General features: G+C 36.1%; 6 protein-coding genes across 8 annotated transcripts; 3 read left to right on the plus strand and 3 right to left on the minus strand.

Moving 5' to 3' along the window:
• Positions 1-4288: 4288 nt before the first annotated feature.
• Positions 4289-8006, plus strand: LOC102631294 (vacuolar protein sorting-associated protein 24 homolog 1). The gene is made up of 6 exons (XM_006487955.4): positions 4289-4582; positions 4788-4864; positions 5672-5774; positions 6397-6518; positions 7094-7288; positions 7384-8006. Exons 1-6 carry the CDS (start codon positions 4471-4473, stop codon positions 7462-7464), a joined length of 690 nt encoding a protein of 229 aa, XP_006488018.1. The 5' UTR covers positions 4289-4470; the 3' UTR covers positions 7465-8006.
• Positions 8007-10099: 2093 nt separating this feature from the next.
• Positions 10100-13052, plus strand: LOC102606991 (serine carboxypeptidase-like). Its single transcript, XM_006487957.4, has 9 exons — positions 10100-10513; positions 10994-11162; positions 11250-11369; positions 11470-11613; positions 11690-11840; positions 11937-12025; positions 12136-12394; positions 12486-12619; positions 12748-13052. The coding sequence occupies exons 1-9, from the start codon at positions 10176-10178 to the stop codon at positions 12868-12870; spliced, it is 1527 nt and encodes a 508-aa protein (XP_006488020.1). The 5' UTR covers positions 10100-10175; the 3' UTR covers positions 12871-13052.
• Positions 13053-13226: 174 nt separating this feature from the next.
• Positions 13227-14143, minus strand: LOC102606693 (uncharacterized). Of its 2 annotated transcripts, none has more exons than XM_006487956.4 (3): positions 13859-14143; positions 13659-13779; positions 13227-13436 (listed from the first exon to the last, which is right to left on the minus strand). In XM_006487956.4, the coding sequence occupies exons 1-3, from the start codon at positions 14060-14062 to the stop codon at positions 13264-13266; spliced, it is 498 nt and encodes a 165-aa protein (XP_006488019.1). In that variant the 5' UTR covers positions 14063-14143; the 3' UTR covers positions 13227-13263. The 2 variants fall into 2 exon arrangements, with proteins under 2 accessions (XP_006488019.1, XP_024957605.1); XM_025101837.2 differs by having other exon boundaries at positions 13302-13436; positions 13675-13779.
• A 140-nt stretch (positions 14144-14283) lies between these two features.
• On the minus strand, positions 14284-16754 carry LOC102607487 (S-adenosylmethionine synthase 3). The gene is made up of 2 exons (XM_006487959.4): positions 16587-16754; positions 14284-15683 (listed from the first exon to the last, which is right to left on the minus strand). The coding sequence occupies exon 2, from the start codon at positions 15678-15680 to the stop codon at positions 14502-14504; it is 1179 nt and encodes a 392-aa protein (XP_006488022.1). The 5' UTR covers positions 15681-15683; positions 16587-16754; the 3' UTR covers positions 14284-14501.
• Positions 16755-16868: 114 nt separating this feature from the next.
• On the plus strand, positions 16869-21911 carry LOC102607777 (uncharacterized). Of its 2 annotated transcripts, XM_006487960.4 has the most exons (10): positions 16870-17034; positions 17202-17268; positions 17558-17623; positions 18163-18256; positions 18379-18495; positions 18762-18862; positions 19696-19770; positions 19855-19947; positions 20325-20650; positions 21349-21911. In XM_006487960.4, the coding sequence occupies exons 1-9, from the start codon at positions 17021-17023 to the stop codon at positions 20637-20639; spliced, it is 942 nt and encodes a 313-aa protein (XP_006488023.1). In that variant the 5' UTR covers positions 16870-17020; the 3' UTR covers positions 20640-20650; positions 21349-21911. The 2 variants fall into 2 exon arrangements, with proteins under 2 accessions (XP_052288995.1, XP_006488023.1); XM_052433035.1 differs by lacking the exon at positions 21349-21911 and having other exon boundaries at positions 16869-17034; positions 20150-20466.
• A 173-nt stretch (positions 21912-22084) lies between these two features.
• On the minus strand, positions 22085-24773 carry LOC102608264 (alpha-L-fucosidase 1). Its single transcript, XM_006487962.2, has 3 exons — positions 23728-24773; positions 23104-23340; positions 22085-22960 (listed from the first exon to the last, which is right to left on the minus strand). The coding sequence occupies exons 1-3, from the start codon at positions 24288-24290 to the stop codon at positions 22195-22197; spliced, it is 1566 nt and encodes a 521-aa protein (XP_006488025.1). The 5' UTR covers positions 24291-24773; the 3' UTR covers positions 22085-22194.
• Between the last annotated feature and the right edge of the window lie 1101 nt (positions 24774-25874).

Genomic DNA, 25874 nt, shown 5'->3' on the forward strand with positions numbered 1-25874 from the left:
TCCTTTATCAAGATTTTTTGAAAACTACTGCAATTGTAATAATTATAAATTGTAATGACCCATCTGAATCCAATAATATATATCAACATCATGCATCCTGAAAATTACATCCTCATAAAAGCGTATTTGACGTGCTTGAAGGTGAAAGATTAATTGGTGTTTTAAAATCAAACTCATGGTCATATGACACCATTATAAAGAGCTCGTCAACACCTGGAAGTTGTGGCCTCCGGGCATTGGCTTGAAAGACAAACCATCAGGAATTTTGCCCTCAACACACTAACAATGGATCACCACTCCTGGCATTGCTTATCGGTTGAGACTAGAGCGTGCCTCTAACTTTGAAAAGATATGGTTCCATTATCATTGACTAATGGGGGTCGATCGTTTGTGCCTCCTTATCAATTGTTACAATTCCATGTTATAAAAGATGGCATGTTGTCATAAAATGATGTGTGGACGTATACTTTTTACTACATGTCATCTCTTAAAAAAAAAAAAAACGTGTTTTTGCTTTTTTTTATATTAAAGTTTAAATTGAATTTGTTGGAAAATAATCTAATAAACTCATAAGCCGAGTAATTATATTATTATCGTATGAATTATATTATATTTTATATTTTCCTCAAATGTTAATGTTTCTTTCTCTACTGATTAATGTTTGTTTAAGATGCAAAATCCCATCTGATTTAGAGGTGCAGCTTAGGGCTCCATTAGGTCGTTAAAAAAATAAATCAAAACAAAGTCCTAAATTATACCTTTATTAAAAACAATATTGGCCCGGTCTAGAGAAAGAAATAATGTACCTCTCTGTTTTAATTTTAAGATAAGTGATTTATCTAATTAACTTCATTAATTATTTATAAACATTAATAATATCTAACTCTTGGATCCTTTCTATATTACAGCAACACAAAACTTATTCACTTTAAGTAACCTATAAAAGAGGTTTATTTAATTTAATTTAATTTAATTTTTTTTAATAAGTAATGATAGACATCTGAAATTTTTTACCTCAAATTTCATCCCAAATGACTTGTTATTCATTAAGTAGTTAATAATTCTTTACAAAATCTAAGTAAATTAATTGTAATATCTTACCAACCAATTGATAATTGCTACATTATTTGAGAAATTTTTTTGGGATAAAAAATTTCATATGTATAGAGCTACTCTTTTTTGACAAGATAGAAGGGTTAATTAATAACAAAAAGATTGAAAATTGTAGGAAAAACAAATGACCATTTTCAAAGAGCTTTAGTGTAAGATATGTACTTAATAGAATCGAATAACATTGAATTGAATAACTGACGCGTTTACATTAATTAACTCCTGAGAAAAATTAATGCGCACTTCTTTTTCTTTTTCCTTTTTTCCTCTTTTGACAGAAAGAAGAAAAAAAGATTATGCACAGCTGGCATGCTTGCATGTATACAAAGAGAGCTGCAAAGAATTACATTTTAGCTCTTAACTTTTAACTTCTTATTTCTTGGTTCTGCCTGAGAGAAAGAGATGAAATGGAGAATAATGAACTAATTAGGGCTAAAATTATTGATATGGAAAAGCAAAAAAGGATGAGTTTTGGCAATGATAATTTACTAATTTTGAAAATATTTAATTCCAATATGAACAATGTAATTTATTACTTATGCATAAATATATTTCTTAGACAAAAAAAAAAAATTCTTCAACATAATTGGGAAGGATAAAAGTATGCATACATCCTAAAAATTTACATGCTAATTAAAGCATATTTGACGTGCTTATTGGAGGTGAAAGATTTATGCAATAATATATTGCGTAAAAGAGTAATGATCTGTTTATACATTCAATTTTTACATATATAAATGATCAAAATTTTGTACTAATGGCAGGCCATCATATGTATTTGCGATAAGTTATAAGAAGAATTAAAGAAATTAAAAAAAGAAACTTGGGAAAATTGATTGCTCATGACTGGTCGTGCATGCATGTGCTTCTGTCTAATAATCATGCGCTTGTTCTCTAAAGTTCTCATTCAAATTAATGCCCTAACTAGGGTGGTGCAGAGGAGAGAAAGAGAGAGTCAAGTGAGGATATTAGTGAGTTGAGAAGGATATTGAAGAAGAAAGAGAAGGCATGCCGTACATATATAATTATAATAACTGTATATTATTTGCTTTTATAATTTCTTTAGCTTAATGTCTTGCTCGCAAATTCGCAATTGACAATCATTTGGTTGTCGGCCTTTGAAGTCCAAAGGAGGAGAGGAGTGCCCTACCGACAATTCGGAACTGCCTCTGACATTAAGGCCAAGTTGAATTGAGATCGAAAATAGGATTATATATGATTATCCCTTCATTTTTTTTTTTTAATTTAAAGTCCCTTTCTGCCGCTTTAGGGTTTGGAATTCATGATTCACGATATAATTTATGAACAAAGAAACTAAAACATTCATTCTACTAAAGGAAAGCGTCATTGATCTAATCTCCTGCCTTTGAAAGGAATAATTATTGCCCAAATAATACAAATGCTAGCTGAAAATGAGCTCGGACATGACTTTGGATGTAATCAGTTGGTTCTTTATAGATTCCATATCATTATTGAAGCACTCGATCATCTTTTTATTAGGTCAAGAGCTTACATCCTCATTAATCCATATTTTTGTTTCTCGCATAACTAATTAGCAATAAAGTAGTACAGTTAGCAAAATGGAAGAAGAAATTTTTTAGTAACACGACGATGGCATATTAACAGTTAGAGTAATGATACAGCCACAAACTCTTGTACAAACTTATTTTGTACAAACTGATATGGCATGATAAGATTGGTTGAATTAAATATTACTTAACCCACATGATTTATTTTTATTAATTTATATTTTCATTCAACCAATGAATTAATGCCAAGTCAGTTTGTACAAGAGTTTGTGGCTGTATCATTACTCTAACAGTTAATTCTAATAAATCTCCTTGAGCTTTCCTTTTTTTTCTCTATCCATGTGAAATATGAGTGATGGACATATAAACTTTGTATATTAAATGATGTCATACAAAATCAATACTACCATATGTTAGATAATTATTATTTTAAATATTATTGTTAACGATAATAATACTTCGAGTCCCACATCAGTGGTGAAGTTAGCATCATTAATTTTTTGGGGTGTGCTGATTTTTTTTTTTTTTTTGATAAAAAACTAATGCTTTTGTATTGTATGAAAAAAACTTTATTAATAAGAAATTAAATACTCACCTAATAGGGAATATAATGAGTTTTGCCCCCCTCAAGACATTTATTCTTATAGATAAAATTATTGAAATATGACACCTAAATAAAAAAAAAAGTGCAATATAAACAAAAAGAAACATTATCGAAATTTTATCCCGTGAATCTTTACAAAACAAAAATCGTCTATTATCGAATTTATGTCGATACTATTAGTAATTTCTCTTTCAATATAAATAATCATGAATTCTGACAAGGATTTGACGACAATTGAAAAGGTGATATAATTAACTAATATAAGATTCTATAGAAAAAAAAAAACTAAAATTAATTTTTCAACCCCTACCTCCGTGACCAGAATTTGAGCTAGGGTGATTAAAAAAAAAAAAAAATTGAATACCACCAAGTCAAACCCCTAGGACCTAAAGGAATCGTAGTTCCTGTATTGCTGCATAATCTTTGCACTAAAATATCTCTATTAATAGAATATTTTTAGGAGATGCTTGTCATAATTTCTCTTATATATTATCTATATTGTTGCTGATTGAAAACTTCTTTTTTAAAGGACGATCAAAATCTCTCTCTCTCTCTCTCTCTCATAGTTTGCCTGATGGAACTTTGAGTGACACTGTCGCATAATTAAAATGGCCGTGGCCTACTTTTTTTCAATTGTGTCGCTTAAGTTTCAGTATTTTCAAAGATTATGACTTTTGCCGAGCATTTTCTCACATATAAATTGACGAAGCAAAAGCAAATTAATGGGAAATACATCATCAAAATTGACTGCCACCAACTCGTTAACACTGAAATGAATGTGGATTCCACGGTGATATGTCCTCGTGCTCTGCAAAATATAAAGACTTTGAGGATTCGAACGCATGGGTGATTTTATATGAAATCTTTAAAAGCTCAGGGCAGTTCTGATAGAAAAAGAGAGATACAAAGCCTAACTGGAAATCTTAGTGGAATGGGCCTAAGATGGCCTTATTTTTTGGTTCTTGAAATTAGGCCTTTTGATTTTATTGGGCCTAGGAAGGCCCAGAAAAGAATAAAAAATAGGAAGTAGGGAAAGAAAATGATTCGACCAGGCGTCCAGCGATCGACTGTTGCTGGACCTCAGAAAAATAAAAATTCAGAAAAAAAAAGATACGAATTTGGATTGCGTTTGATGTTCAATTGATCGGTTGCTGGAAAAAGAGAAGACTTCGAAGATCAGACGAGAAAAATTAGAAAAAAATAATAGAGATAAAAAAAGCTAAGGAAATGGAAAAAGTTATGAACATGATAAAGCCAAAGCCTAATCCGCAACAGCTGTTGAGGGATTGGCAACGTAAGCTTCGCCAAGAGTGCCGGAACATTGAGCGCCAAATTCGAGGTAATTATTCTCTACATTTGACCCTTGTTTCATTTTTTTTTTTTTTTGGTGGAAGAAAAGGAATCAAATTTAATATTTTTATATTTTATTTTTTTAAGGTGATTGCTTTCATTGATCGAGAATTTGGCTTAGTGGGTTTGATTAACGTAGTGTTATGATTAATGGGTATTTTTTTTTTTTAATTCTGTGTGTTTGTTCTGTTTAGATATACAGAGAGAAGAGAAAAATGTGCAGAAAGCAATTAAAGATGCTGCCAAGAGAAACGACATGAGCTCTGCCAAGGTATTATCCTTTTTTTTTTCGAATTTTAATTTGTTATGCTTTGCCATTGTATTCTTACGGAAAATTGATTAATAAGCATCAAACAGGAAATGCTGAAGTGTTAGAAAAAGTTCAAGTTAATTGCCAAAGTAATGTGACCTTTGGATTGAAGTGGAGTTATTATTATTATTATTATTATTTTTTATATATCTATATATATATATGTATGTATAATAGCTTTTTTTTTCCTATGTAGGAAACTTAATATTTAAGAGTTTACAACTTTGCAAATTAAGTTTCACAGTATAGGCTACTGTGAGCTTGGACATTACATTTCACTTTCACTTTCAAGATGAACTTTGCTGCTGCATTATGGTGTAAATCTTTCATTGCTTACACACACACACACATGTAATTTTTGTTTTTTGTAGAAAATACTTCAGTTTTGTGAAACTAGGTTTGTTTGGTTTCATGGAAGTTGAAAATCATTAACTGCCATACTTATTCAATCGAGAGTAGCTGGACCAAATCATATACTTTACACTATAATTTGTCACCTATAAGATTTGTTATGATAAATCTCATGATCTGGAAAGAAATGGGTGTATTTCTTGTATATTTGCAATCTTGTAAGTGTTATGAGCTTAACGGGTACTGACTGACGGTCAACTCTAGTGTAGGTTGGACATAAGATCTTTCTTGTTACTGTTTATTAGAAAAATGTTCCTATCAAAAGTATTATATTGTCACTTATAATTAGAAAAAAATTATGATTAAGATTTCTTGTTTCTAATAATTTCAGTTTCTTCCTCATATTCTCTGTTTCAGTCTCTGGCTCAGGAACTCGTCAGATCTAGAAAGACAGTTAACCGTCTCTATGAAAATAAGGCACAAATGAACTCAATATCGATGCACCTAGGAGAAAGTGTAGGTATGGTACTTCACTTGTTGGAATGCTTTACCCATGAAATAGGGAAGGTGGTTTCTTCTGTCTAATATCTTCTTTATAAATATATGAGAGTGTAGTAGCCTATATTTCTTTGCTAGAAGGGACTCTATAGATAGAATTTTAGTCCGATTTTTATTTTGATGGTGAATTTGTTTGTCTTAGCCATTTTCAAAAGTTGCTACGCGTGGAATGAATGATGTAGGGAGGTGCTCTAGAGGGATGTATTAGTTTTATCACATGTTGTCTGTACTTAAAAGCAAGTGTGAGGTCCTTGTTTAATTTTGGAATATGTGCATGGTATAGTTCTAGGTTAGTTATGGTTTCTGCACTTCTCATCTGCAACTTTCATTGGCCACAATAGCTTAGACTGAACAATTGCATTGTCAAAGTGAGTCATAAGCTCTGCAATTTATTGATTTTGCCTCGGTCTGTTGTCATGATGCATATTGAGTAAATAATGGATTTACTTTCTGTGCAATCTATTATACTGATTTCCTGTGTGTTGTTTAATTTATTGATCAATGATTTGTTCCCTGACCCTCGTCTCCTTCCCTCGGAGTGATTTTTGTTGGTTTCTAGGTTCTTACTTTGGCTACTATTGCAGCGATTGCTCGTACTGTGGGGCATTTGAACAAGAGTGCTGAGGTTATGAAACTTGTCAACAATCTCATGAAGGCACCAGAAGTAGCTGCTACAATGCAAGAGTTCAGCAAAGAAATGACCAAGGTATTTTTCTGATTTATGTTTAATATTAGCAGACAAGGGAAAAAAAAAGTTACTGATTAACTGTTGCTTGAGTAGAAAATATGAAACTCTTGTGTTGCGCTACTTTGGAGTGATGTACTTGCATTACATATCATTTATTCTCTATTTTTTCCTTTTTTTTTTTTTTTTGGCTTTTAATTTATCAAAGCTACAAATGTGAATAACTCGTTACTTGTCATATATAGTTACAGCAGCCCTTACTTTAGCCCTTCTGTAATTGTATTTACAGAGCTTATGTTCCTATTAGCGACACTAGAATCAAAGTAATAGTGCTTAGTCTATCATTCTCTTATTTTCTCACTAGAACGGAAATTAATTCTTTCCAACCTGTAGACCACTGTACAACAATAGTGCCAGGTCCCAGGGTCCTCTTCTGGAATAATCAAAATGGGCCACTGTCATTTGAACACCATCTAACTGGAAACCAAAATATTGATGAAAATATTATCCAGGGCTTAATATAATTATGTGAATGTATATACTAAGGATGGTCAACATCTCCCTCATATAATTATACTTTTGTCTGTAATTTGCAGGCTGGAGTAATTGAGGAGTTTGTGAATGATGCTGTTGATACAGCACTGGACTCGGAGGATATTGAAGAGGAGATAGAAGAAGAAGTTGATAAGGTCTTGACTGCAATTGCTGGTGAGACTGCAGCACAGCTGCCTGAAGCAGTTAGAAAGGAAAGGGTGAAGCAATCTGCTCAGACATCTAGAGCAGCACAGGAGGTAACGTGACACAACAGCCACATTATGAGCTGCTAATTTGTTTTTCTTTCCGGTTGAATGAACCTCATGTCTGTTGAGTTTTTGTTTTACCATAGGAGGATGCTATTGCTGAGGGTATCGATGATGAGAAAGAACTTGAAGAAATAAGAGCCCGGCTTGCCAAAGTTAGGTCATAACTTAAGCCTTTTATCTTCGCCTCCCACTCTCATCATATTAAAGGAAAGGTGCGTATATTAGTGTGCATATGGGTTCTTGATGGAAGTGACAGAAAGTTCCAGTTTAACAATAAGAATAGAGCATGAGAGGAAAAATCTGTATATTCGAAGCAGCAATTTTATAGACTACCTTGCCGCAAGCTGCTAGTTGTACAATAGTAATGTGCCGCAACAATGTCATTGGCGCCCCAGTATAATCTAATTGTTCCTCTGGACTGCTTGTGTTTGTGTTTATCTCTATGTCAGTGTGTAGTGGCCAAGACCAGATGTAGATTAAACTTTTACTGGTTACATGATTTCATGACCAATGGCCATGTCCTGTTATCATGTGGAGTTGTCAAGCAAGTTTGTTCAGGTAGGCCCAATGGGTAACCCATTATGGGTTTGATTAGTGGCTCATGCCCTTTAGCCAAGGGCTAGTTGAGTATGGGCAATGTGCTGATCCTTGCTAATGCAATAGCTAAGATTCTGTGTTTTATATAAATATCTCATATCTTACTTGATTTTGATTGAGCTTGAACATATTAAAGTTAGGACAAAGTTTTTGTCGGAAATCTTAATTGGAATGCTATTCTATAATGCTTTGTCATCAGTTTGTATAAGAAATTTGCTATGCTCATAAGTTGCTTTGAACTGTGAAACCTTGTCGTCATCATTGACTACAAAGAGAAATGAATGAGCAGAAATTGTGCATAAAGTAACAGCTTTCTTGCAAAAATAGATTAAAAAAACCCCACTACTTTCTTCACGTCTTGTGCTCACCAAGAAACATTTTCATATTGCAGTTTGCTTCTGTGTTATCTCTTTCACCTTATGATTATGTCGACCTTTTTTTCCCCCCTCTTTTTCCTCTTTATCCATGCAAATTAAAGCCATAAAAATTTCTCCCTGATTAAAAAGATTTGATTGCAAGTTAAATTATCAAACTAGTCCCTATAGCTTCTAGAAGTAACAAAGGAGTTCACAGGCCTACCAGTGAACCAAAATTACTGAATAGCATAATACATTTACAGAATTTATCCTTGAACACTGTTTATTTTTTGCTGACGAACTTGGACGACAGTCGGTGGGTGACAAGTGAAGTTGTAAAACGTATGGACCTATTTGCAACTTTCACAAAACCACATGGAACATTCGTAATAATTAACAATCTCACACACAACCTTTTGACTTCAATTTATGTCGAGATAATTACAGGTGCAGAGTACAAAAGACATGAAGCACCGGCTCATGAATGAGGTGATTACAAGTCTCACGTTGTTGCAGCCGGCGCACGAGTCCGAGTCCGAGTCCGAGTCCATGTTCTCGAAAACTGAAAGTGCTTATTCGGTTTTGTAGGGTCCACTTGCATTTCCTCAATCTCGGTTGCTTTTTAGCTTTATTTATTTTATGCTTTTAAGCTATTCATATCTTGCACGCCAAACAGTCTCTCCAAAATCATGAGGTAGGCGTCGTCGAGTGCTCATATGATAAGACAAGAGCATTCATATTTTCTAAATATGCTATAATTACATACAAATCTTGATTGTAACATATTTATTTTATTTCTTTTGAAATTGAAAAGTAGAGGGAAAAATTATATTTAATAGTAAGAAACATTTGACCAATTGGGTGACATTTGTCTTTGTTATTATTTTTTTTAAAAAAAAAAGTGGGATGAAATGATGGTTTCTTATACTCAAAAGTTCATGCAAACTGAGGAATGAAATGGCTTCAAAGTAAATCTAATTTAAATTTAATTTCATTAAAGACAATCGTTAACTTTCTTTTATAAAATCAATACGTAAGAATATAATTAATTAGTGTTCCATTGGAGCCTTCCCTTTAAAGGCAAGTTACGTCTACGTACACTTAAATTGTATGAACTGTTGTCCGTTTGGTACAAAACTCTCACCCCCACCACCCCCCCCCCCCCGGCCGCCCCACCCAAATAATAATAATAATAATAATAATAATATAAAGCCATTACGTTAAGTAATAATTAAAAAAAGAATAGGCCAATTGCGTGAAATTTTTCTACAGATAGAGTTCAAGATGGAAACTGACATTACAATTCACAAGTTGGTGTATGGGAAATCAGCACAAATGAAAGTGAAATTAAAACAGAAAAATTGAAATGAAAAATACTTTTACTCCTTGCTAATTGTTTTAAATTTTTAACAAGTTGTCTAAACAAAGTCAGATTTTGGCCGATCTTCATAACCAATGCAATATTTGGTAAATCTTTCAAATCTTATCTTACGAGTTAGTGGGAAGAGGTGGTTACAATCATGGTAGAAAATATCTTAATTAGTTTTCTTTTTATTTAAAAAAAAAAAAGATGGCTAATAATTAATTCCTAGCAACAGGTTTTATGAAGATTTTCTTGATAAATCCATGATTAAAAATTATTATGAAACATATGCTTTGTTAGTTGTTGGGGGTAAAAGCATTCTTGCACATAACATCATGACTTAAAAAGACTAATTAAAGGCTGCAATGAGCCCATGAGAAATGAGAAAAGTTGAAAAGGAAAGAAAACTAACCATATAATGCACAATAAAAATTATTCATAAGGAGATAATTAACGAAAAAAACAAAATCAGAGGATGACAGTTAACTCTTTGCTTTTATCAACTATAAATTCTTGTTGAACCTACACTTATTTTCACTCACAAAGAAACCTGCAACAAATGGCTTCATCAACTTTGCTTCATATTCTTTCATCTCTTTTCATCTTTTGCCTTGCTTCATCATTTTCATATGCAGCATATCCAAATAACAACCAAGTGAGCCTGACTTCAACTGCATATTTGCCAAAGCGGCAAGCAGAAAAGCTCATAAGAGGGCTCAACTTGTTTCCAAAAAGTTCCGTCAACACAGCTGCTGCTGGTGATCATGCTTCAGTTTCGGCTCCGAAACTTGTTGAGAAGCAATTGAGTTTAAATCCTCTTGGTGATCCAGGGCCTTCTGTTCAAGAATTTGGTCACCATGCTGGTTACTACACGCTTCCTCATTCTCAATCTGCAAGGTACCATTTGTAACTTCACATTAAAATTTTGCTTTATTTCCATGTTTTTGACATAAAGGACTAATAATCATGATTGAAGGAACGAGATGCTTTAGATATTTTTCTTGTGGGTTGTTTTGTTTTGTCTAAAGTGAAGTAAAGAACAAACAAAACCAGGCTGCAAAAGGTTAAACAATGTTACAAAACTTCTTGGCTTTATGTGTCAATGAATCTGGATTACCTCAAATTGGTTGAATAATTTGATGGAATGAGCACAATTCTGATGCTTCCACACTGTAAATTCTTTGAAGCAATGAATATGCACCATTATGATTGCATATCTGTTTGTGAAGTCAAGTATGATTTGGATTGTCATGCAATTTTTGCTTTCATATAATCAATGCTGCTTCAACTTGAAATCATGTGTTGTTCGTTTATATGCTGTCTATACACGAGCATAATTGACACATTTGTTATTTTTATTTTATAAATAATTTGCAGGATGTTCTACTTTTTCTTTGAATCAAGAAACAACAAGAGTGATCCAGTTGTTATATGGCTGACTGGAGGGCCAGGATGCAGCAGTGAACTGGCATTGTTCTATGAAAATGGCCCTTTCCACATTGCTAACAACTTGTCTCTTGTCTGGAATGACTATGGCTGGGACAAGGTATCTGGTCTTTCTGTTGTCTATCAGCCTTATTGATATGTGTATGCTTTAATCTCTTGATTATAGCTAACTCCCGTTTTTTGCCAGGCATCGAACCTTCTATTTGTCGATCAGCCAACTGGAACCGGTTTCAGCTATACCTCAGACAAGGACGACATTAGACATGATGAAGAAGGCGTTAGCAATGACCTTTATGACTTCTTGCAGGTTCATTTGTTCTCCCACTTGCTAATTCAATGAGAGTCAGGATTTGCGAATACGTAAATATAAACTTAGTACCAACCTTGAACTTATTCTTTGATCTTAGGCTTTTTTTGCAGAGCATCCTCAATATGCTAAAAATGACTTTTACATCACTGGAGAATCGTACGCTGGGCATTACATTCCTGCTTTTGCTTCCCGGGTTCACAAAGGAAACAAAGCAAAACAAGGAATTCATATCAACCTTAAGGTATCTACCAAACTTAACATGATTTTGCTTCATCTTCATGTTTGGAAGTGGGATCTGATTCTAATTGGTTGAACAGGGTTTTGCTATTGGTAATGGCTTAACTGATCCAGCAATACAGTACAAAGAATACACCGAATATGCTTTGAACATGAGATTAATCAAACAATCTGACTATGAGAGTATCAACAAGTTGATACCAACGTGCGAACATGCAATAAAAACTTGTGGTAATAATTCTTGCATCTAAAAGTTCCAGCTCCGTTTTCCTTTCCATACTCGTAATATTTTCTCTCATTAGTAAATCATTTGAACTGCTGTGCCAGAGTCTGATGGTGGAGATGCTTGTTCATCTTCATATGCTGTTTGCAACAGCATATTTAACAAGATCTTGGGGATTGCTGGTGATGTAAATGTAAGCAAAGAACAAAATCTAAAAGCCAAGTTTTTTACTTAGAGCCCTACCTTATGGAAAAAGCACAAACATTTCAAACTTTAATGAGATCTTTAATATCATTGACGCAGTATTACGATATCAGAAAGAAATGTGAGGGGGACTTGTGCTACGACTTCTCAAACATGGAGAGATTCTTGAATGAGAAATCAGTACGGGAAGCTCTAGGGGTTGGAGACATCGACTTTGTATCATGCAGTAGTACAGTATATGAGGCAATGCTGATGGACTGGATGAGGAATTTTGAAGTTGGAATCCCAACTCTTCTTGAGGATGGAATCAGGGTGCTCATATACGCTGGGGAGTATGACCTCATATGCAACTGGCTTGGTGAGCCTAGATCTCTAGATCTAGTGAAACCCCTAGGTTCACTAATATTTATTTTTTGCCTCAATAATCGTAGTGTACTTTAATATTGCAGGAAATTCTAAGTGGGTTCATGCTATGGAATGGTCTGGCCAAAAAGATTTTGGAGCAGCTGCCACTGTTCCCTTTAAAGTTGATGGTGCTGAAACAGGGCAAATAAAAAGCCATGGACCTCTCACTTTCCTCAAGGTCTCTTTCTGTCTCTTCCTTGAGTATGTGTGTTTGTCTGTACATGCTATGCTTTCCAACTTTGAGATATTTTCTGCATTTTTCAAAACTAACTTTGAGATATTTTTTGCATTTTTCAAAACAAGCAGGTTCATGATGCTGGTCATATGGTTCCCATGGATCAGCCTAAAGCTTCGCTACAAATGCTCCAGAGCTGGATGCAAGGGAAACTTGCCATGACATGGACAGATGAAAAGATTTATCCCAAGTGATGATATATACTACTCAACTCAGCAGATCCTTCTGCATCCAAGCTATTACCAACATGGTTTCAGATGCCCAAATTTGGTCAAGAATTCTTCGGTAGCCATCTACTGATGTAATCATGTTTGCTTTCAAACATTCTAAAATTCATGGCTGGAATGGATTTCTGAAGAGTTATTTATCCTGATCATTCATACATGTCAATGCTTCATGTGCCTTTCGTGAGTTCAATTTAAAGTAAATTTCCAGACTTATAAAGTACATAGGCCCACAGACTGCAAAATTGACCCGTAATAATGTTGTTTGGATAATATATCAACTATTACCATTAATAAACGAACAGAATATTTTACTGAGTACTTCTATAGTCCAGGGATGTTATTCATATCTGAAGGCAACAGTCAAGAACCAACTCTTACCCCATACTTCTCTCTCAAGGTCTCAATCACTGGCCTGAAGACTGAACTCAAAGGAAAAACTGTCGCTACACGCAAATGTTGTGCATTACCATTCTTTGGTTTGTTAAGTGTCATTTTGAACATCTCCCCCTGCAGTACTTTACTGGCTGTCATGGCTGCATAAGAAATTTCCGGTTCAAAGAAAAAAGAGGGGTCAAAACTGGAGAAGCCCAACTGGGCAAATTCAAATTCTCTCATATGGCAACACTCAAAATTGTAGAGATCAGATAGCAAGCATTACATTGGAAAATAACAGCAATGTAGCACTCCCGATAAAAAAAAAAAAAATGATGGAAATTGAGAAAAAAAAAAAGAAAGAAAGAAAGAAAAGAAACTACCAGCAAAAGGGTGAACCTTGGCAAAGTCAAAGAACTCATCAGCAGAGCAACCAAACAAAACCCTAGCAGCCCTATCAAAACATATCACAACCTTCACTTTTGTATCTGTTGCAATGGAAATCTGCAAATATAATCAAAACCCAATATTAGTTCATCTCCACATCCTTGGAAGGGCACCAAAAAGGAGGGAGAGTGTTTACGAGGAGGCGAAAGAGGCGTTTGGAAGAAGAGGAAACAGAAACAGAAGCGTTGTCGCTGTTGGAGTTAAAGTTGCAGAATTTGCAAAGAGAAGATGGGTCGTCAGGGAGAGTCCTTTCACAGATTGAGCACACTCTGTAACAGAAATTGGAATGGTCCATGCCCACAATTGTGCACATTACTGTCGTTGGCTTGTCAACTTCCATCTATGCTGTACCGAGAGTAACGTTCTCTCTGTCTGTTGAGATTTTGCTTTCTACGTTTAAGTTTCGTCTGTTTCATTCTTTTACCTATAACCTTCTAGTTTTTACTGGTGGTTATTTTGTTTTCATTTACTTTAACCCTTTTCTTAGCAACTTTCACAAACACACACACAGAGCAAATTTTTTTACGGTATTTGTAAATTTCATGCGGACATCCGCACATATATATAAAAGACTATCTTAATAAAACCTCCGTAAAACATCATACCAAAGGGAGGACAATTCCTGATGGTGATTATGTTTTTATCAGTCACCGCTCTCAGACAAATCTTATAAACGTTTCCTTCTCTACTAAAAGGATGATAGCAATGAAGTAAAGAGATAAAGCAAACAAAACAAAATTGGCGAAAGAAAAGCATCAAGCATAAGGGGAATTAAGTCTCTAAGCTTCGGTGGGTTTGAGAAGCTTGACAGTTTCCCATGTGAAATCCGGGTCATCACGACCAAAATGCCCACATGCAGCTGTCTTCTGATACCGGAAGTTGCCACCTCTCTTAAGATCAAGATTGATTGCTATCATCCCAGGCCTGAAGTCAAAGTTCTCCTTAATTAGAGCCAGTATATCCTTATCTGAAATCTTTCCTGTACCATAAGTGTCCACAAACACAGACAGCGGTTCTGGCACACCAATGGCATAAGAGACCTGGACAAGACAGCGACGGGCAAGCCCAGAAGCCACCACACTCTTTGCAGCCTGCCTGACAATATATGCAGCACTTCGATCGACCTTTGTAGAATCCTTGCCAGAGAAGGCACCGCCACCATGAGCACCCCAACCACCATAAGTATCAATGATGATCTTCCTACCGGTAAGCCCTGCATCCCCATGTGGCCCGCCAATGACAAAACGACCAGAGGGGTTGAGGTGGAAGATTGTCTTTTCATCAAGGAAATGTGCTGGAATGACTGGTTTAATCACATGCTCCTTCAGGTCCTCAGAAATCTGCTCCTTGGTGACAGTTTCATCGTGCTGGGTTGAAATGAGAACAGTGTGGACCCTCTGTGGGACCATGGCTCCACCTTCGTTCCGGTACTCAACAGTCACCTGGGTTTTTCCATCCGGCCTCAGCCAGGGGCATGTCTTATTCTTTCTCACCTCGGTAAGTCTGGCTCCAAGCTTGGTGGCAAGAACGAGAGTCAGCGGCATTAGCTCAGGTGTTTCATCAGTTGCATATCCGAACATGTGACCTTGGTCACCAGCACCAATTTCCTCAGGCCTCTTGCTCAAGTTGCCATGAACACTTTGAGCAATTTCAGGGCTCTGCTCTTCAATATTGACGAGGACCTTGCACTTATCGGCATCAAGTCCAACATCAGCTGAGACAAATCCAATGCCTCTGCAAGTGTCACGAACAACCTTTTCATAATCCACTTTGGCCTTGGTTGTTATCTCACCAAAGACCATAACCATATTTGTCTTAGCACAGGTCTCACAAGCAACTTTACTCTCCGGGTCTTGTTCCAGACAAGCATCCAAAATGGCATCAGAAATTTGATCACAGAGCTTGTCAGGATGGCCTTCATTGACAGATTCAGAGGTGAAGAGAAAAGTATCCATCATTGGCTAGAAATAGAAAATTTTAGACATGTCAGTTATTTTCACCACCGTACACAAAACTAAAATTTGAAGGAACAAAGAACAGCAAAACTTGGTACTAAAGCACTACTCTACAGTTCTGATACATCTGAACTCCGTGAAACTTGAGCGAAGCAAAAAAATCTATCAAGTAGTTCACATAGAACTAAAACAAATCCATGCTCTGCACGTCACAACTTTCTTTTAAATTTCTTACGAAACTTTTGATCATAAGAACAATCCCCAACTGCCTCCCCTGCCCCTATTTAGCAATCTAAACTGTTTTTGATGAAGAAAGAGATCATCATATCATATGTGTCGCTGATATTACATTATCCACTCATCATTCCGAATATTACTGAGACTCACTCACAAGCTTATGAATAAACAGATTCTGCTTGTGTCAGAAACCGTTAACAAAGGTGAAGAAAAATAACTTAAAAGATCACGGAGAATCTATTTACTAGTTCATTTTTTTCTTTGATCCGTTAAACTCGAAAAGCAAACTTGTATTCGAATACATTGCCCACGGCGCTCCAAGCCAAGTAACAATAAGTGTTCGGGACCCATAAACATGCAGAGAACCTAATACGACTGGATTTTCTTCAGAAGAATGAATTTCCAGGCTAACAGATTCTAATAGGGTTAGTATTGCCAAATACTTTTCTTTTTTGTGATCATATACAATATTCTCAATAATTTCTCCCTGACATAGAAACCACAAATTAATTTTTATTTTTTCCGGTATTAGAACACAATTTTAGATGAAGAAAAGCCAAGAAAATTAGAATCCACAAGTATCAAAGATGATTGAGCAACGTAAACATGCGTGTCATGTGATTTTCTAGATGAATAAGTTTAAAAAGAAATTTGAGTATCGCTAGTGCTTACCAGTTTTGAAAGAGTGTGACCAGAGAAACTGAGAGAGTTATTGGAAGATATGAAGAAGAAGAAAAATTTTAAAGAAAAAATGAAGGGAAAAATAATTTATAGGATCTGAAAATGATGGTGGGTTAGCTGCGGTTCGGTGAATGTTAGCGCGAAATTGGCAACTCATTAACTGCGCGATCCGATTTCGTCGCATATAGTTTCGGGTCGGGTTGAAAGACCGGAATCCTGACTTTTCCCAGCATAATTTAAAGAATACATAAAAAAGCTAGGGGTAAAATGGGCATTTGGCACATTGTATTATAATATTAAAATATACAGGGTAAAAATGCGATGATACTGGTTTGTACGTAGCCGGTTGCAATTTTGGTTGCAGCCCTCGACTCTAAACAGCTGAAATTCTTCAAGATCAGCAGTGGCCTTTCTTTCACTGTCAAATGGAAGCCGATAGGTATTATTATTTTTATTATTATTATTATTATTATTATTATTATTATTATTATTATTATTATGACTCTTGAGCTTCTAAGGATAACAATAATTTATTTATTCAGTGTGTCATGTGTGTGTGTGTGAGCAATCACTCATTCTTTGTGTTTGTAAATTTTTGTCTGATAGGTTAAACTCTCCAAGCACTTCTGTAATTAATCTTGAAGTTCTGGGCCATCAACTTCAGTTCTCTCAGGTTTACTGCTTTTTCTTCTTCTTCTTGGAATGTTAATAAAAATCTTGAAAGCTAAGTACTTTTTTTAATAAAGTGCTTTTGGATTGCAATCGATGCTATGAAGGGATGTTGTTGCATGACTTTGTCAGATAGGAACTGAGACAGTTTCGTAATCTGCCTACTTTTCATTTTTTTTTTCCACCAAGCCTCAGCCTCGTGATGCAGTATTTTTTTATTGGTTTGTGTTAATGATCTTGCATATCTCTTAATTTCTTCGCTGACAGTGGCCATTTTGTCGTCAATGTGTTAGGATCCCAATTCAAAGCATTTAGGAACTACTGTTTGGGATGCATCAGTGGTGCTTGTCAAATATCTGGTAATAATTGTATTTTCTCTTCTTTTTTTTTATACCGTATGTTGTTTATTAATGGTGTTTGCATGGTTTTCCTTTCACATCTTGACAACCCTAACTCATAAATAGGGCATTGTCAAGTTGAGTGTTATGTGGGTAATTTTATTTACCTAGGATGTGGTAAGTGGAGTTTCCCAAGGAGTGCTAAATAGTGAGAGTGGAAAGGCATGATCACATCCACCATTCCTTCTTAACATCCACCATTATTTTTGTGTGTGTCTTGTCTAGAGCATTAAGCTCTTGGAATTTTTTTCCTATACTATGATCTGTATATTTCCTTTTTGTTATTTTTATTGGCCCCTTCTTTTGGTTCCTTCAGAACTTAGACTTTTTTTCTATGGAATCTTTGAGAACTTCTGTGTTTTTCCCTTTTCTCATTTAAGAGAATAAAACTTCTTTCTTCTTTTAAGTGTTAAATAATTAGTCATGCATTCCAAAAAAAAAAAAAAATTACATATCTGTTTGTTCCAAGTTTGTGAGGCTCTCTTTATTTGGCCATTCAGGAAAAAAATTGCCGAAAGGGAAGGTTTTGCCCATCTAAACTTAAAGGAAAACGTGTCATTGAACTTGGTGCAGGTTGTGGAGTAGCTGGGTTTGGTGAGTTTCTATTTTGCTAGATAGGGTGCTTCCTACATTCCTTGTATGTATCTGTTCATAAATACCCTTAAATTACACAATCAGGTATGGTTCTTTTAGCTGACGTGAACTACTCCTTTCAGGGATGGCATTGCTTGGATGTAATGTAATTACAACAGACCAAATAGAGGTTTTACCATTACTAAAGAGAAATGTTGAATGGAATACATCAAGAATCAGCCAGATGAACCCTGGTTCAGGTAGTGCTAGAAAAATTCTGTGTTGCATGGCCCATTTCTATGGCTTAACTTTTAATCTATTTTTGAATTACACATTTTCTCTTCTCTTCCTCTTTACATTTTCCTCTTGTTCTGGGCTAGTAATGCTGCTATACTTCATAGACAGTGAGTATGGATACTAGTTATAAATGGTAGTGGAATCGTTAGCTGCCTGATAGTCAGCTACGCCTGGATCTACTGGTTCATTGTTTTACTATTATCTCAATCGGAAGTTTTGTGCTTTGTAGATTTGCTTGGCTCAATCCAGGCTGTGGAGTTGGACTGGGGAAACGAGGATCATATAAAAGCTGTCGCCCCGCCTTTTGACTATATCATTGGCACTGATGTTGTAAGTTCTCCTGGATGTTTACATTTCTCCCAATCACCTTAGTTTTTTCATGATGTGCATCTGTCTTCATGTTAATCTCTTGAAAGAATTCTAGATGACCAATTGTCATTGTTTGGTTGTGGCATGTCCATGTAAGGATGATGTGGAATTTATGTTAGTATTGTTAGGTACCAATTATTTCTTAAGAATGCTTCTATCTGTTTGCTTTAGATCCTTATAATCTGTAAAAGGGAATTGGTGCATGCTTTTTCTTGAAAAAGGTTTGGTGGTGTGTGCTGTACTGTTTCGTGGACTATATTGTTAATGTAACCATGCCATTTGGTTTAATCATGCATGAGTTCTATTTAGGAAATATATGCTTTATAACTTAAAATTTCAGCATTTTGCTTCCTCACACATCCCCTGAAAGCTTCAGAGGTCTCTATCGAGGAATTCTGAAAATTAATTTATTCACAATGGTATGCATTCAAAGCATGCAATGTGAGATCCCCAAATGATATACAGATTCTGTGGTTTGTATGCCTGATTTCTGGAATTAGATATTTGATTTTAAAATTAACTTTGTGCTTTTAGGCCACTTTTCTGGAATCATTTCTCTATGTGACCTTGATAAGCAAACCTATCTGCTAATTTGAAATTTTACCCTCTATGGATGGCAAGGCCAAGAATTGTTGGCCTCACTTATTAATTGTTTCCATTATCAGCTGTATAATAATTCGGCAGTAAATGAATTTTGTGTGATTCAAGCCTCTGGCTATAAACTATTATTAGATGTAACACTGAACTTAACACAATTTCAATCAAGCTAGTAATTTCCAGTTTCTTTGATTAAGGTTTATGCAGAGCATCTCTTGGAACCACTTTTACAAACAATATTTGCATTATCAGGGCCCAAAACTACAATTCTGGTAATGTTTTCATTGTCTATGTTTTCTTTAACGTTTTTTTGTTGGACTAGAATTACTGCTGATAATACAATAATTCTCTTGTAGTTGGGCTATGAGATCCGCTCTACAAGTGTCCATGAGCAAATGCTTCAAATGTGGAAAAGCAATTTCAATGTGAAACTTGTTCCAAAGGCCAAGGTACTTACCCTTTTTTAACTTCTCTCTGGTACTCTTCTCTCTCACTATAGGCCTCTGTATTATATATCTTGTGCATTTAGTTTTCAAGTAATGCTGAGAGCCAACAGATATTGGATATTCTAGTACTTTTCAGAAGAGTATGTCAGATGGATATAATCTGTTTCTGCATTAATTTGTGAAATATATTTATTGTCAATGTTAGGAATCAACTATGTGGGGCAACCCTCTAGGCCTCTATTGATGCAATGAAGCATGTTTCTAGTTTTTGTGGTTCGAAACCAAGATTTGAGCCAAGATAAGAACTATCTATGAATGTTTTCATTTAAAATGATACTTATCATTCTTTGGCTTTGGGCTAATCACTTATCACCATGCAGATGGACAGCAAGTACCAACATCCAAGTATTCAGCTTTTCATTATGGGAGTGAATTCTTCAGTTGGGAACACCGAAAGAGCAGCTGAGAGAATTGATCAGCAAAATGAAGATGGAACAAAAGAAACAAAGCAGGAGAAGGACGAGAATGATGACAATAGTTATCCGGCGGATAAGGTTGGTGATTTTAGTGGTCAAATCATGGATGAGGATTCTTTGCTAGCAACAAGACTCCCAAATGGGAAGCTTAGTGAGTGGGAAACAAGAAGATATGGTTCAATGGCTGCTCGGCTTCTTCGAGATGTCAAGATAACTTAATTTTCTGGCTGGTATTTTTTTTATTTATCTTTCTTCTACTATATGTATCTTTTATACATCAATCAGGGAAGAATAAATGGTGCAATTCATCTAGCATTAAGTTAGGCACCAAATGAAAGCTTAATTCTTTAATCTGCGGTAGAGGACACAATTCTGCTAGCCAATGCATACCTTTTTGGTCTCTCATCATTCCTTTTCTCTTCTGCTTGTCTGCTCAGAATTAAAAAATATGCTGCTTGCATATATAGAGCAAGTTGAATCTGATGAACAAGGAGGGACACTTGTTGCCGGATATTTGATTGCATAAATTTTTAAATTCTTCTACCTGTGTGTTAATTCGTCAGCTGTCATGCTTCAGTTTTTATATTATGGACATTTAGGCCTTCTTTTTACCTAAATGTCAAATTGGTTTCTCTTTTTTGGTTTTTACTTTTACTTGATGTTTGGAAGTCTGTGAAGCACTCATAGCTTGTTACACAACAGTAGTCAACTTCCATAAGAAGAGATTCTGGTTCTGTAGATATTGCTTCTGTCATACATTGTTGGTTTGCTGATGGACTTGGAGGAAAGTAGTATTTAGGGATTAGACCTGTGAAAGAGTTGACATTGTCCTCTGCACTTATTTTCTGAAAAAAGAAAAAGGGTCTGCATCTCTAAAATGCTCAGCTGTGGCTTGCTTATGCAAACAAAGCTTGGTGTTTCTTTTCAGGGCTGCCATATTCTGAGAGCTGACTGTATATGCAACTCACCATGTGTCTCATAATGTAAATGCATCGAAGATATGGCAAACCGCTGTACTGGCATTACACCACCAAGTGGGAGTGACCCTATCGTTGATTGGGTTCACCTAGAATGATGCTCAAGGAGGATGGGAAAAAATATACTACATTGATGTAGTGATTGCACAACAAGGGCTGAAAGAAATGAGATCAGCAAGGTATTATCATAAGAAATCACTTGGCAGAAGTAAAATCAAAGCTGCTTTATCCACCACACAATTGCCTTAGGATTAGGATTCTTTTAGCCTCTATTGTCCATTTGTAGAGAAAGGCAAGTAACCTTGCCTTGAATTTCATTAGATGATAGTTACTGAAATTCTTGAAATATTTGGTTCACCTTGGATGCCTGGAGTGAACATTGTGTTCTACATGTGAGTACTTAGAAGAGTACTTGTATTTTGATTTTGAAGTTTGTAGTTTCGTGAAACTCAGACATCATACATGGCCATCGATCAAATTTCAAATTTGTATTTTTCCCCCCTTTTTCAGCTAATCAGGTTTCTTACCAGTTTCTTCTTCGAAATAACTCATTCTTTGCCTTATGTGAAAATTATCTATAATTCTTCCCCGCCTAGAAGTATAAAAGTGTATTTTGAAAGAGCCAAATCTGCTAAGGCTTACAATTTTCAAAGGTTTCCCCATATGATCAGCACGAGGTTGGAGAAGTTTAAAAAATGAAATTGAAAACTTTTATTATTTACACAAGTAATGCACACAGAATTTCTGAAGATCTTAACAATTTTGTGGGCAACAATGTAATCTGAAATTAACTGATGCTATATTGCGGCTATTTCAGAATGATTGGACATGCTTTTCTGAAGAATATGGCTACCATTTAAGGATGTTTGTGAGGTTGAATCAGACATGCTGCTCACCGTAGAAAATTTATCCATGTAAATTCCCAAATGAGAAATAAGTGGTTCTGCCCGAGACTTATCAATGACAAACCTTAACTGCTGTGATTTAACAGTAGGAAATTGCAAGAGTCTCTGATATCCCACTGTCGTGCCATTAATCACCTTTTTCCATTTCCTCTCTTCATTCAAGATATCAAGATGAAACCTGCTAATACGCTGTCCCATATGAATCGGCTCCTGAACTTGCAAAACATTAAAAGAAACTGGTTCCTGAAGGTTTATCAACAATGTCCAGTCCGAATGATTCTCTTCAGGTGCCCAATAGGTGTAAATATCTTCTTTCATGACATTATGAGGGTCAAACTGAGAGTTGCTAATGCCTCCTCTTGTACTGCTGGCACTAACAAGTGCATTCTCTGCCAGATTGTAAGAGAATATGGACTTTCGGAGCTCACTGAACTCTTGAAGTACTTGTATATCTTCAGCTGATATGAGACCCAAAGAATTTGGGGGCACATTTAGTAATAAAAGACAGTTTCTGCCAACTGATTTGTAGTATAAATCAAGAAGCTCCACCGCAGACTTTGGAGCTTCTGATGCATGCCAAAACCAACCAGGTCTGATGGAGACATCACATTCGGCAGGTACCCAGTCATGACCATGAGGGTCGCCTCCCTGAGAGTATCTGTTAGTTATGTCGAACAAAAATTCAGTGAGCCTCTTACACTTTGTACAATTCCAGAAGAAATCCAAATAAAGTTTCAAACTCTCATTCTACAACAGAATCTGTGGATGATTTTTACGTTCGAATGAGCAAACTGAACTCACCGAGGGTCAGTACCACCAATTTTTGCATCACTTCGATTGAAAAGAGACCAGCAAGTAGAGTCAGCAACACCAGCCTCATCTCCAATCCACCTGGTGTCAGGACCAACATCGGAAAAGATGACAGCCCGAGGCTGGAGCTGATGAATGAGACTAAACCAAGAATCAAAAAAATACTCCATGTCCTTTTCCCCTTCACCTTTTGCACCATCCAACCATACCTCCTTGATCTCTCCATACCTGTTAAATTTCAAGAAAGGAACAACCAGAAAACAATCACTTATTATCACTCAATTCATCAATTTGATGAATTCTTCGCATATTACACAACCTAATGAATCAAGGTAGCAAATGATTGATACAAACAGCATGTTACCGAAGCACAATCTCAAAAATGCAGTAACTAGAGAATTTCTTTATAGAAGCAAAGCTTTCAAACTGCTCAAACACCTAACACTCGAATCAATTCTAAATCTTCAATGGAGAACATGAATTGAATTCCCCGGAGGCACAGTCATTCACTGCTAGCAATCAATCTTAAAACTCAATCAAACACATACCAATGAACAACAAAACAAACAAAACATCAAAAGCAAAGAAAACACCTCCACATAATGAAAGAGTCACCTAGTTAACAACTCAGCCATTTGGGCCATATAGAACTCATTATACTCCAAGGTCTTGCCATAAGAGGGCTCATGCCGATCCCATGGCGAAAGGTACAGCCCGAGGTCAACACCGGCCTCTTTGGCAGCCAATGCCAGCTCAGCAACAACATCACCAGTCCCATTTTTCCACTCACTGGACTTCACTGAGTAATCCGTATACTCGCTCGGCCACAAACAGAACCCATCATGGTGTTTAGCAGTGAGTATCACGCGGTTAAAGCCGGCGCTTTTAGCAGCGTGGACCCACTGAGAGGCGTTTAATCGGGTCGGGTTGAAGACTCTCGGATCGGCCCTCCCCGTGCCCCACTCGGAATCCGTGAAGGTGTTAGGTCCGAAATGGAGGAAGAGTGCCATTGAAGAGAGCTGCCATTCGAGCTGGGGTGACGAGGGCAGGGGCAAAATAGGAAGAGGGGGTGGCTTTTTGAGGGGAGAATTGGAAATGGGGATGAAATATAGTGCGAGCAGAGTTAGGATGAGGTTTTGTGAGATGGGTTTTGTGCAGTTGTTCTTGTTCTTCTTCATAGTATGCGGGCGTGGACCTTCTTGTTGATTCTGCTCAAGAGAAGAGGCTTTAAAGTTCAGTTTTGACCCGTAAGTGAAGAAAGAAAAAGGTTGTTACGTCGTTGTTTTACGAGTGGGGTGATTACATGAGGTCCAGTGCAGGGAGGTTCATTGCTTTGACCGACTTTGAGGAATTATCAATGGAAGTTTGAAGAGAAGGAAATAGCGAATTGGGCTTGTTTGGTTTCAAGCTTTTCAACTTAGATGGGCGTAAGCATGTGTCTGATTGATTTACTCATTTTCATCGGTCGCTGATAATTTCATGCCTTCCTGAGGAGAAGCACTTTCTTTCAAGCATTGTTTTCTTAGAGGGAGTTGTACAGCATCCGCAAGTTATTCGATTATGAAGTAAATTTTACTTTCCTTCTGAATGTGCTTCAACACAAGAACTACCCTCGTGTGGATTTTTTAGTTTCTTGCATCATCTTTGAAGTGGGGGTTCAATCTTCGCAATTTGTTTGTGAGAATTTATTTCTTCAAGTACTTCACCTCTCATTATTTGAGGGTGGCTGTCCATATTGGACTTTTTAATTGGGCTTTGGTTTAGAGAGCAGAGGCTGCATATGAGGTAAGGCAAGAAACGAAATATTGGCTAGGGATTTACTGTCTATCTACAAATATTATCTTCTGTTTATGCGGTTATTTTCATGATTTGTCTCGACTAGTTGGTGTTTGCCAGGTTGCATTTAGATTTTGTGGTTTTCATTTCCTGTTGTGTGCATGTGCCTTCGCCTTTGCAAATAGTTGGGCTTAATTTCTGTGGCTTCTGTTTTAGGCCTGAGCAACACCGACCAGCTGGAAGCTTTGACTTTACCCAGTCCTTGTAGTAGATTTTTCAAGGGAGACATTTTGTCATAATCTGGAACAGCCTTTGGGCCTGCCCACTGCCTTTGTGATATGACCCTTTTTTTCCCTAGAAGGTAGACAGTGGACAAATCGAAATAAATTTTTTAACTTCTATATTTTTCTCATATTTAAATTCAAATAGTTAATAAAATAAAATTGCTTGAACTCTAACTTGGAACGGGCTCCTAAGAGTCATTTTAATTATATCTTACGAGTCAAATTTTCTTTCTTGCAATTAGGGATGGGCAAATTCAGGTTCGAATCAACCTGGTTGGATTTTGGTTAATCAGATAGGGAAGAAAAATAAACGAATTCAACATGAACTTGTAACCCAATTCGGTCCGGTCGAATATGATTCGGATCAGATTGAATATTTGTATTTTTATGTGCATTGTGATCCGGATTGAATCGAATTTGACTTGAACCGATATGATCGATTGGTCAAATCCAACCCGATCAGATTGAATTTTTATTCACATCTGATCTAAGCCTAATTTTTTTGGATCTAATTGAGTCGAGTCAGGTTATTTGCTCACCCCTACTTACAATTGAACCCAATTACCAAAGAGATTGACTTAAGAAGCATGTGCTTGGTTACATGGGTGAACTCTCATAGAAAGATGCATTGCTGACGTACTAAATATGACTTCTACTAACTACTAACACAGCACGTTCATAAATCACAAACAACTATGAAGT

Source organism: Citrus sinensis, chromosome 8 (assembly GCF_022201045.2).
Source record: "Citrus sinensis cultivar Valencia sweet orange chromosome 8, DVS_A1.0, whole genome shotgun sequence".
Classification (NCBI taxonomy): domain Eukaryota; kingdom Viridiplantae; phylum Streptophyta; class Magnoliopsida; order Sapindales; family Rutaceae; genus Citrus; species Citrus sinensis.

What these genes read in the sequence shown, in the direction of transcription:
- LOC102631294 (XM_006487955.4), top strand. Translation starts at nt 4,471, where the DNA reads ATGGAAAAAGTTATGAACATGATAAAGCCAAAGCCTAATCCGCAACAG. An exon ending in GCACCTAGGAGAAAGTGTAG is followed by an intron (nt 5,775 to 6,396) that starts GTATGGTACTTC and finishes CTACTATTGCAG; the next exon opens with CGATTGCTCGTACTGTGGGG. An exon ending in CATCTAGAGCAGCACAGGAG is followed by an intron (nt 7,289 to 7,383) that starts GTAACGTGACAC and finishes GTTTTACCATAG; the next exon opens with GAGGATGCTATTGCTGAGGG.
- LOC102606991 (XM_006487957.4), top strand. Translation starts at nt 10,176, where the DNA reads ATGGCTTCATCAACTTTGCTTCATATTCTTTCATCTCTTTTCATCTTT. An exon ending in ACATGCAATAAAAACTTGTG is followed by an intron (nt 11,841 to 11,936) that starts GTAATAATTCTT and finishes CTGCTGTGCCAG; the next exon opens with AGTCTGATGGTGGAGATGCT. An exon ending in GGATTGCTGGTGATGTAAAT is followed by an intron (nt 12,026 to 12,135) that starts GTAAGCAAAGAA and finishes TCATTGACGCAG; the next exon opens with TATTACGATATCAGAAAGAA.
- LOC102606693 (XM_006487956.4), bottom strand. Translation starts at nt 14,062, where the DNA reads ATGGAAGTTGACAAGCCAACGACAGTAATGTGCACAATTGTGGGCATG. An exon ending in AACGCCTCTTTCGCCTCCTC is followed by an intron (nt 13,780 to 13,858) that starts GTAAACACTCTC and finishes TTATATTTGCAG; the next exon opens with ATTTCCATTGCAACAGATAC. An exon ending in CAAGGTTCACCCTTTTGCTG is followed by an intron (nt 13,437 to 13,658) that starts GTAGTTTCTTTT and finishes TTTCTTATGCAG; the next exon opens with CCATGACAGCCAGTAAAGTA.
- LOC102607487 (XM_006487959.4), bottom strand. Translation starts at nt 15,680, where the DNA reads ATGATGGATACTTTTCTCTTCACCTCTGAATCTGTCAATGAAGGCCAT.
- LOC102607777 (XM_006487960.4), top strand. An exon ending in TGGTGCTTGTCAAATATCTG is followed by an intron (nt 17,624 to 18,162) that starts GTAATAATTGTA and finishes TTGGCCATTCAG; the next exon opens with GAAAAAAATTGCCGAAAGGG. An exon ending in TTGTGGAGTAGCTGGGTTTG is followed by an intron (nt 18,257 to 18,378) that starts GTGAGTTTCTAT and finishes TACTCCTTTCAG; the next exon opens with GGATGGCATTGCTTGGATGT.
- LOC102608264 (XM_006487962.2), bottom strand. Translation starts at nt 24,290, where the DNA reads ATGAAGAAGAACAAGAACAACTGCACAAAACCCATCTCACAAAACCTC. An exon ending in ATGGCTGAGTTGTTAACTAG is followed by an intron (nt 23,341 to 23,727) that starts GTGACTCTTTCA and finishes GAAATTTAACAG; the next exon opens with GTATGGAGAGATCAAGGAGG. An exon ending in ATTGGTGGTACTGACCCTCG is followed by an intron (nt 22,961 to 23,103) that starts GTGAGTTCAGTT and finishes CATAACTAACAG; the next exon opens with ATACTCTCAGGGAGGCGACC.